This window comes from Vombatus ursinus, unplaced genomic scaffold (genome assembly GCF_900497805.2).
Source record: "Vombatus ursinus unplaced genomic scaffold, bare-nosed wombat genome assembly UNPS02014797.1, whole genome shotgun sequence".
Classification (NCBI taxonomy): Eukaryota; Metazoa; Chordata; class Mammalia; order Diprotodontia; family Vombatidae; genus Vombatus; species Vombatus ursinus.
The window spans coordinates 6,599,239-6,609,854 of record NW_020954575.1 but is presented as its reverse complement, the minus strand read 5'-3'; the positions used below and the strand labels follow the sequence as shown (position 1 = coordinate 6,609,854).

The 10,616-nt window shown below is 42.4% G+C and overlaps 1 protein-coding gene across 1 annotated transcript; it reads right to left on the bottom strand.

Moving 5' to 3' along the window:
* Positions 1–8,161: 8,161 nt before the first annotated feature.
* Positions 8,162–8,638, bottom strand: CCDC182 (coiled-coil domain containing 182). The gene has a single exon (XM_027870339.1). It carries the CDS (start codon positions 8,624–8,626, stop codon positions 8,162–8,164), a length of 465 nt encoding a protein of 154 aa, XP_027726140.1. The 5' UTR covers positions 8,627–8,638.
* Between the last annotated feature and the right edge of the window lie 1,978 nt (positions 8,639–10,616).

Below are 10,616 nucleotides of genomic sequence, written 5' to 3'. Positions count from 1 at the left end.
AGGTGGTAGAACTGGGCATAAATCTCTGCCCTATCACTTACTACTTATATGACTTTGGGCAATTCATTTAACCTCTCTGTGAAATGAGGGGGTTGGGCTAGATGGCCTCCAAGACCCCTTCAATCTCTAGGTCTATAATTCTGTGATTAAAATCTACCTCTGTAGATTTCCATTCATTGATGGTCTACTTCATCTTCATCTTCACTGCCAACCCCTGTTCAGGGCTGCTTTCCACCTTTGATGTCCAGCTGTTCCACCTCTTTCTCACCTATGGCTCCAAGGAGCTATAGCATGTACAGTGGCCACACCCCAGTAACCATTGGGTAAGTAAGGGGTCTCAGACCTGTTGGTGAGTTAGAGGCGTGTCTACCCCAAGCATGTGAAGACTTCCTTTGGTGGAACAGCCAGATGAGAATAACTTGTTCCAATGGCCATGAAGGTGGCTGAAGCAGGTGCTGTGGAGCGCTTGGAGTTTGGTTAGCATCGAAGACACCAAGATCATCCACTGCATCTTGAGCCACCACCAGTGGTCTTGATTCTGTCCTGCCACTATAATGATTCTGGAAGAGAGAGTGAGGCCGATGACTCCATGCAACTCTGCCTCACTTAAATCCAATTTACACACGAATCAAAGGACATCACTCATCCATACCATTTTACCATTTTACCATTTTACCTGTTTAGGCAAGTAACGAAGCAGCAGGTGCAGATAACACTGGGAGCTGTAGTTACAATCCTGTACACAGGTAGTTCAGGCCATAGGATCATTTCTCAGTGGAAGCAACACTGGGATTTGGCAGCCCCCTGGGTGTCTGAGCAGCCTTTTAAGGATCACACTGCTCACCTCCTAGTGTGAGGAAGGGGCCAGAAAAGGTGCCCTAAAAATTGTCTGCTTACTCAACTCTGGCCTTATTACTGAGGCAGGCGGGGAATCCCACTCTGTGGTCGAAACACAAAAAAATGTACAAAAACGTCTGCAAAGATGATTCTACTCACCATTGGCACATGGAATGTGCACACACTTATAGACAACACAAAATCCAGTAGACCTGAAAGACGAACAACTCTTCTTCCAAAGGAACTCAGCAGATATTGCACCCAAATAGCAGCCTGAGTGAAACAAGGCTGGCAAATGAAGGTCAGCTTATTGAAGTTGGAGCTGGATACATGTTTTTCTGGAGTGGCCGCAGTGAAGGGGAGTGTCATAAAGCTGGTGTAGGTTTTGCAATCAAAACTAATCTTGTCGACAAGCTCACATGCCTACCAAAAGGAGTGAATGACAGGCTCATGACCACGTGATTGTCACTTGCAGGAAAATGTCATGACACCATCATCAGTGCCTATACTCCCACCATGACAAACCTGATGAGGTTAAAGAAAAATTTTATGAAGACCTGGAAACCCTTATCAACAATGTGCCAAAAGAGGATAAGGTTATAATTCTGAGTGACTTTAATGCTATAGTAGGCTCAGACTACCAGACTTGGCAGGGAGTCCTAGGGAGGAATGGAGTTGGAAACAGCAACAGCAATGGTCACTTACTACTGAAGACTTGTGCATCTCATGATCTTCTCATCACCAACACTGTCTTCCATTCACCTAAACGTAATAAAACTTTGTTGATGCACTCTCAAAGCAAACATTGGCATTTAATAGGCTATGTGATTATAAGGAGAAGAGACAGCATGTGAGTGACGAAGGCAATGTGTGGCTCAGAGTGCTGGACTGATTATAGACTTATCCTTGCCAAGCTAAATATTCACATTCAACAAAAGTGGCATCTCCAAGGCAAAATGACTACTAGAAGAATTAATGTCAACAGATTAGAGCTCCTCTCTAAGGGGGAACAGTTTGTTGTTAACTTGGAGGGAAAGTTGAGCCAACACACAATTGGCAATAGCAGAGTAGAAAAGGAGCAGGCAACTTTCAGAGATTTGGTGTATAGCACTGCATTTGCTCATCTGGGTCAGAACAGTCTCAAACATCAAGACTGGTTTGATGAAAATGATGGGGAAATTCAGAAGCTGCTAAATGAAAAATGAGAACTCCACAGTGTTTCCCAGTGGGATAGTTCATCCATCTCTAAGAAGGTAGCATTTAATTCCATCAAAAGTAAAGTACAAGCAAAGCTTAGAGAGATACAGGATTCTTGGTTCAATAAGAAGGCAGATGAAATTCAGTTTTATGCTGATGGTAACAAACCAAAGCACTTTTATGATGCCCTGAAGGCTATTTATGGGCCAAAGACCTATGAAGCATCTCAGCTACTCAGTGCTGATGGAGCCACACTGATAAGTGATAAGGACATGATCCTAGAGAGATGGGTTGAATACATCAATAATGTTCTCAACAGACCATTGACCATTTACCTCAGGCCAATCCCTCCCTAGCAGAAGTTCCAACTCAAGAAGAGGTTTTGAATGGCATTAGACTCCTTTCATGTGGCAAAGCACCTGGTGCTGATTCTATTCCAGCTGAAATTTACAAGGGAGGAGGTCCATAGGTCATACAAAAACTGATTGAAATTTTCCAGGTTAAATAGAAAGAGGAGGTTATCCCCCAGGAGTTCAAGGACGCCTCCATTGTCCATCTCTATAAAGATAAAGGAAATAGATTGTCCTGTAACAATCACAAGGGATCTTTCTCTTACACATTGCTGGCAAGATTCTTGCCAGGGTCCTCCTTAATAGTCTGATCCTTCAACTGGAAGATGGTCATCTACCTGAGGGCCAATGTGGCTTCAGAAAGGGCCAAAGAATGGTTGATATGGTGCTTGCTGCCCTGCAACTCCAGGAGAAATACCAGGAGCAGAATAGAGGTCTGTACACAATGTTTGTAGATCTGACCAAGGCCTTTGATACTGTCAATTGTGAGAGCTTATGGAAAATTATATCAAAATTTGGTTGCCTGGAGAAGTTTATCAGCATTGTACATCAATTTCATGATGGCATGCTTGCCCAGGTTCTGGATAATAGACAATGCTCTCATGCTTTCCCAGTCACCAATGGAGTGAAACAAGGCTATGTGCTTGCTCCCATGCTTCTTAACAACCAATGAAATTCATCTTCAATATGTCAGCCCTTCAAATAATTAAAGACAGCTGCACAATGGGTAGAATGCTGGACCTGGAGTCAGGAAGACTCATTTTCCTGAGTTCAAATCCAGCTTCAGAGACTACTAGCTGTGTGACCCTGGGTGAGTCACTTAACCCTGTTTGCCTCAGTTTCCTCATCTGTAAAATGAGCTGGAGAAGGAAATAGCAAACCACTCCTGTATCTTTGCCAAGAAAATCCCAAATAGGGATTTTCATCAATTGGGGAATGGCTAAATGAGCTGTGGTATATGATTATAATGGAACATTATTATGCTCTAAGAAATGAGAAGCAGAATGATTTCAGAAAAATCTGGAAAAACTTACATGAACTGATGCAGGGTAAACAGAACCAGGAGAACATTGTACATAGTGACAACAATATTGTACAATGATCAACAGTGAATGTTGATCAGTAACAGCAATATTATGATCCAAGGTGATCTCAAGGGACTCATGATGAAAAATACTGCCTTCAGAGAAAGAACTGATGGTATCTGAATATAGACCAAAGCATACTATTTTCTCCTTTCTTTCCTTCTTTCACTTTTTTGGTTCAAGTTTTCTTCCACAAAATGATTAATATGGAAATATGTTTTATATCATTGCACATGTATAACATTTCAGATTATTTACTGTCACTAAAAGGGAAAAGGAAAGGAAGAGAAGGATAGCATTTGGAACTCAAAACTTTTTTTAAAATGTTAAAAATGTAATTTTTACATGTAATTGAAGGGAAAATAAAATATTTTAAAAAAGAAAGAAAACCTCAAATGTGGTCACAAATGAAAACAACTGAACATACAAATCCTGCTACTTCCCTCCTGACTCATCTCCTGTAGGTTAAATATACTGTTCTTTTGACTGTTGTTCATAAGATAGTTTCTAAATAGACCACTTCCACGTTCTGGTAACTATCTATGAGCTGGGGGAGAAAAAAAAAACATTTTGACTTGTAAGGCCCCAGCTTCCAAGGAAGTATGTATATTAAGGCTAATAAACCCAGAGATCTGACATAACCCTCCAGTCCAGCATCTTTTTTGCATGGCCCAGTTAAGAGTTAAGTTTCCTGAGTCCCAGATCCATCATTCTTCATTTCTTATTAGGCAATTCAGAACATACTCTCATCTCAATGGCCCACATTATCCCATTGCCTCCCCTTTTGGATGATGGGACAGTCTTCTATTAGTGCCATGCTGTCTCTTTGTCTAAACCTCTATATAAGTCTGGACCCTAAAGGGCTTTAGGTCTTCACATAGTGTGAACACTGTTACATGGCTGCTTGTCTGAAGCTGCCCCAACGGTGTCCTGCCCTTGGATTAAGGGCAATGGAGGTTGCACACTGAGATTGTCCCTCATTGTCATCTGTTTTCATCCTCTCCTTGTAAGCAGCAATCAAGTTTCCTTAACTGCTATCCCAGTGTGGAATCATTCTTCATTCAAACCACTCCTTTCATTTTTGCATTGTGCTATTCTCTGGATGAGCTCTGGTTCATTAACATTCTTCTTAAAATGTTGTGCCTAGAACTGAACACAATGCTCTCAAAATGTTCTTAATAGGGTCTTATTGTTATTGTTTAGTCATGTCCGACTCTTTATGACCCGATTTGGGGTTTTCTTGGCAAAGATACTAGAGTGGTTTGCCAGTTCCTTCTCCAGCTCATTTTATAAATGAGGAAACTGAGGCAAACAGGGTTAAGTGACTTGCCCAGGGTCATATAGCTTGTAAGTGTCTGAGGCTGGATTTGAACTCAGGTCTTCATGACCCTAGGTCCTTTCCTCTATCCACTGTGCCAGCTAGCTGCCCATCTCAATAGGGTACAATAAGATTAAGTTCATCTTTGATTTGGACACTATACTTCTATTAAGCCTGAGTTTTTTGAAAACAGCTTTTTTGAAAGTCAGGTTGACTCACATTGAGGTGCTTGTGATCACATAGAACCCCTAGATCTTTTTTTTCATTTTGTTTTTTAGGCAATTGGGGTTAAGCGACTTGCCCGGGGTCACATAGCTAGTAAGTGTCAAGTGTTTGGTCTGAGGCTGGATTTGAACTCAGGTCCTCCTGAGTCCAAGGCCAGCACTCTATCCACTGTGCCACCTAGCTGCCCCCCCTCCCAGATCTTTTTCACATGAGCTGTTATCAAGTCATTCCCTGCCTCTCTTTTCACCCCACACCGCCTGTATTTATGCAGTTGATTTGTTGGGATTATCTGTAGGACTTACACAAAACCCCATTAAATTTCATCTTATTGGTTTCATCCTCTCTGGCATGCTCCTCACACATACATGAAATTCCAAGACATGAAATACGGATATGGCTACTGCCCAAGATACCTTATAATGTTTTAGGACACAAGGACTTAAAGTCCTGATTGACCAAGTCTCTACCCAATTTCAATTAACTGCATTACAGCTATCAATAATAATAATAGGTCAGTTAGGTGACTCAGCGGATAGGGTGATAGACCTGCAGTCAGAAAGATTCATCTTGCTGAGTTCAAATCTGGCCTCAGAAGCTTACTAGCTGTGTGACCCTGGCTGGACAAGAGTATCCTCAATGATCTGGAGAAGGAAATGGCAAACCACTCCAGTATCTTTGCCCAAGAAAACTCCAAAATGGGCTCACGGAGAGTTGGACACAACTGAAACAACTAAATAATAACAATCAATAATAGTAGCTTGCACTAATATGAGGCTTTAAGGTTTTGCAAAGTTTTAGATATGTATGCATGTATACACATATTTATATGTACATATGTTTGCAAATGCATATGTACATATGTGTGTGTTTTTCCATGAGCACTGGAAGCGTTACAGCCAGGTACGTAATGATGACTCCCTGAGATATCAGGAACAGGGTGAAATATCAGTAAGTAATGTCTGTTACAGTGAGCCAGGGAGTCTAATAAACCTATGATCTGAACACTCCTCTCTGGCCCCAACTTTCAGTGATTGTGGACATGCCACTTCTAGTTTTTAGATCATTGGCTCCCTCCCTGTGATGTGAGAAAAATCCCTTCTTTTCAGCAAAGTTATGAGCACAAAGAAATACACAACTGCATTAGATACACACCATTTCTTTCACATAGGCAAGCTGGAAATTCAATCTACATAGCCAAAACTACCCTCCCAAGCCACCCAAGCCACCACTACCTCGGAGGTCAAAGAGGACCCTGAATCACCAAAACATAGGCTGTGAGTGTAAAGTCATGCAATGGTTGCTACAAAGCAGGAGTGAGAGAATTCAATTATCCTCTGCCCCAAAGAGGGGACAAAGGAAGCTCATAGGACCTCATTCTAGAAGGATCCTTTACGGTCATCTAGTTGAACCTCATCATTTGACAGAAGAGGAAGCCAAGGCCCAGGGAAGTTAAGTGAATTGCCCAAGGTCACAAGGTCCTAAGTAGCAGAGCCAAGATTTGAAATTGAAATCCACTGGCTTCAGTTGAGAGGCAGCTGGTGGATAGAACTCTGGGTCTGAAGTCAGGAAGACTTGAGTTCAAATATGGCCTGAGGAACCCTGGGCAAGTCACTTAACCTCTCTTTGTCTCAATTTTCTCAATTGTAAAATGGGGATAATAACATCAGCTACCTCACAGGGATATTAAAAGGATCATATGAGGTAATATTTATAAAAAGGGCCTAGCACAGTACTTGGTACATAGTAAGCACTTAATAAATGTTTATTCCCTTCCCCACTTCATTTCTCTCTGCTTCAAGCTACTTATATAGTTTTAATCACCTCACTGGAACTCAGCCTACAGTATACTCCTGGGCATGCTCCTAAGGCCCTTACTTTGAACCTAAATACCCTTACTTTCCACATAGTTCTAATAAACTGATTATCTGATTCCCATTTCAGAGTACAAAGAGTACAAAGGTGGGGCGTGGGGAGAGGGGATAGAGTGTGTAGTAACAATTGACAGCCAGGAAAAAGATAAAAAAAATTGTAAAAGTAGACCTAGGAACTCAAAAAGCACAGCAGTCTAGGACCATTTAGTATAGGGACAAAGGGTCAAGATATATATAGATATGTATACATATATACATATATGGATATACTTCTAGATATTTCTATATAAACATATGTGTGGATATATGTATACTTCTCTCTCTCTATATATACACACTTCTGTATATATGAGTATGTATATAATATGTATCCATAAACATAGACATACATATTGCAATGCGCCCTAGAAGCCTTATGTTGACTTCCTGGGTTGTCAGGAAAAGGTTAAATTACAATGAATAAGATCCTCCTCCTAAGCCTCACTGTGTTATGGAGGGGACCCTGGGTCCTGAAGGCTCTGCCAATACTTTCAGATTTTTCCAAACGAGAAAGGTTTTCAGTATGGGGTTAGCAACTAACTGGATGCTTGCTGTCCAAGAATAAGCATAAGTTTAGAGATGTTCTTCACCACGCTTGCCAAGGCGGAGATGAATTTTGCAACCACATTAGCTCTCCAGTGACTGTCTACCAAGGTGTCAGAGGGTTGCTATCTGCAGTAGTGGAGGACTCAAAGGTTCTTGAAGGAAATGAATCAGAGAGAGTTTGGAGATGTTCATCACCAAGTTGACTGAAGAGAGATGATTTTTTTTATCTGTAGCAGTTTTTCAAGGACTGCTACCAAGGTACAAAGCAGGGACCCACAGGTCCTCCCGAAGGACTGAAACAGAGTCATATAATATGAGAGGTGTGTGACACAATTGAGAAGAAAGAACTTCCCAAACGGTTAAAAATAAGTGTTGGTGTTTTTAAAGGGGGGAGGGGAATAAATTATTTAGAAAGTTCGTGACCACGGACCCAACCTTCCCTGGTAATAATGAGATAAACAAGACATCACAGTTAACTGTTAATATTATTCTGCATCTTCCCCCCCAAGCTCCAGGGGACAAGCTACTATTTCTGTGTCAGGAAGATGAGGCAGGGAAGACATTGGATAGGAATTTAAAGATGTTGTTGTTTGGTGGTTTTTTGGTTTGTTTTTTCCCAGCACAGCTCTGAGTTCTTAGTAATTATGGCTCTGCCACTCCGGCCCTCATCAGGATAGCTCAGTCCAGACCAGGTCAGTTCCCTGAAATCTTCTTTGCAGATCCCTGAACCTCATGACTCCCAGTCTTTACCAACACATGTTCCAGCCATCGGCAGTGCTCCCGCAGCTGCTTCTCCCTGGGGAGCAGGAAGGTGAGGACCTTATTCCGCACGATGCCCCGGTCCTCCTCCTCGCGCAATCGCTGCTTCACCCTCGCCGCCTGCTCTTCCTGCTGGGCCAGAGTCCTGCTCATCTCGCAGTAGGCATTCTCGAGTCGGTGAATGGCCTGCAGTGTCTCCTGTTTGAAATCCTCCAGGTCCCTCTGGACCCCGGTCACTTTTTGCAGCAGGTTCTCCATTTCAGGTTGCGGGGGGAGACATGGGGACAGAGACTCGGGCAGGGAAAAGTCTCCCGACTGCAGACCGCTTTCAACCATTTTCTTTCCTTGCAGGGTGTTCACCTTCACATAAATGGGGCCCGTCTGGTAGAAAGGATCCATGTCGTTTTCTTCACCAACCGGTCCACGGTTAGATACTGACCAAAAAACAAACTTAGGAGAGAACAGAAATTAAGGCAAGTGGGTCAGAATGAATCCCGGCCGCAATTCCATTCTCTTCACTCTTCAGGAAAGGAAGATTGAAAGAACCTGCCAATTGTGACGTCACGGTCACTCCAGCCAATCTTAATGTGGTCTACACATTCATCCTATTTGCATACCCCAGCCTCATTGGTCAAAGCCTGGGGAGCGAGGGGAGAGAAAGCTCTGATACTCCCTGGATGCCAAGACACATCTCCAGTGGCTTTCACTTAGGTCATTTTACTAAGTTTTCCATGCAGTCAGAAGTTCTTTTCTCCCCATTGTAGAGATGAAGAAACTGAGACATGACTATTAGCGGAGTCCATGATCACTACCAGCCTATGGATTAGTTATATAAAATGTACATTAGAAGGCAACATTGAACGGATGAGTCTTCCAGCCCCTGAAACTAGACCTAATTAAACTACTTCAGGTCCCTTTGCAACCCTGTCTCTTTTCAATTACAGGTTCTTCAAGTCAGATTATAGGGGAAGGCGAAGGGAAAAGAGTCTCTAGTATGGGAAAGTCTTCTGACTGTAAACAGGTCTGGATCATTTTCTTTCCTTGCAAGGTGTTCACCTTCGTGGACATGGGGTCTCTGTTGTTTTCATCACTAACTGATCCATGACTTGGGGCAAACCAAGGAAGATGTGGAGTTGTAAATGGGATCTGGTTGGTATAAGGAATCCATGTTATTTTCTTCACCAGCTGGTCCAAGACTGGGGACAACTAAAGCAACACGCTGAGGAGGGAAGGGAAATTGAGGTTGTTAGAATAAACTGCTCCCTCAGTCTAGTCCTATTACTCTATACTATGACAGGAAACATAGGAGGAATAAGCCTGCCAATTGTGACATCAGGGGTACTCCAGCCAATCTTGATATAGTCTTTGAAGTTATTTGCATACCCCAGTCTCATTGGTCAAAATCCTGGGGGGAAAAAAAGTCCCCACTGTGTCTTGGGGCCAAAACCACATCTCCAGAGGCTTTGAGATAAGTCATTTTGCTACTCCTCCCAAGCAGACAGAAGCTCTATTTTTCTTCTTGAGATAAGGAAACTGAGGCCCAGAATGAAAAAGTTGGCTTTGCTATATAGCAAAGGGAAGGCTCATTAGCAGCCTGAAGATGAGCTATTTTTCATATGTAACACATTATCTCTGGGCTCACTCTCCTAATCTCAACTTCCAGGGACAAGTCAATCTCCAGAGTTCAGCTACTATAATTCTCCCCTCTGGGTTAATCTAAGGGTGACCCTGAGGGGTTGTGGATATCTTTCTAATACTGTTATTCTCTATATTACTCTAATACTGCTCACAACCCCTGACTGTTAGGTTCCCTCAATATTGATCACCCCAATATCATTTTTGACTAAATGAATTCTCAGTAGCAATTAACCAATTTATATAAATTAGCTTTTATAAAGGGATATTTGCTGAATAAATATAGCAAGGACAAAAGTAGAAACAAATCCTGTCCCATCAACCAGGGCACACTGTCTCCCTTAAACATTCTCTTGGTTGTTGGGAGAGTGGATCCGGAAACTAAAGTGGTTACTAAAAAGAATTCGCCCTACTTTTGTGTATGGCATAGCAGATGAATGAGTCACTTCCTCACTTGCAGAACATGGTGTCTCAGGTACCCAGTTGATCCATGGCTGGGCTAGGTCACTCCTTAAGGCTGGCTCCTCACCAGAACTTGCTGCCATGGCCATGGGCAGACTTTGCTATGGAATCAAGTTGGGGATCTCTGGTAGTTCTTCAGAATTTGATGCTCACAGGGCCATAACTTGATCCATTCCATCTCCAATATTCATTCAGCCAAGATCAAGAAAGGATAAAGCAGAGACAGCTAACCAAGAGCTCCATGCATATGGATGAAGGAAGGAGAGGAAGAAAGAAAAGAAAGAGAGAGAGA

Excerpts from the sequence above, each read along its gene's own strand:
- CCDC182 (XM_027870339.1), bottom strand. The coding sequence starts at position 8,626 with ATGGATCCTTTCTACCAGACGGGCCCCATTTATGTGAAGGTGAACACC.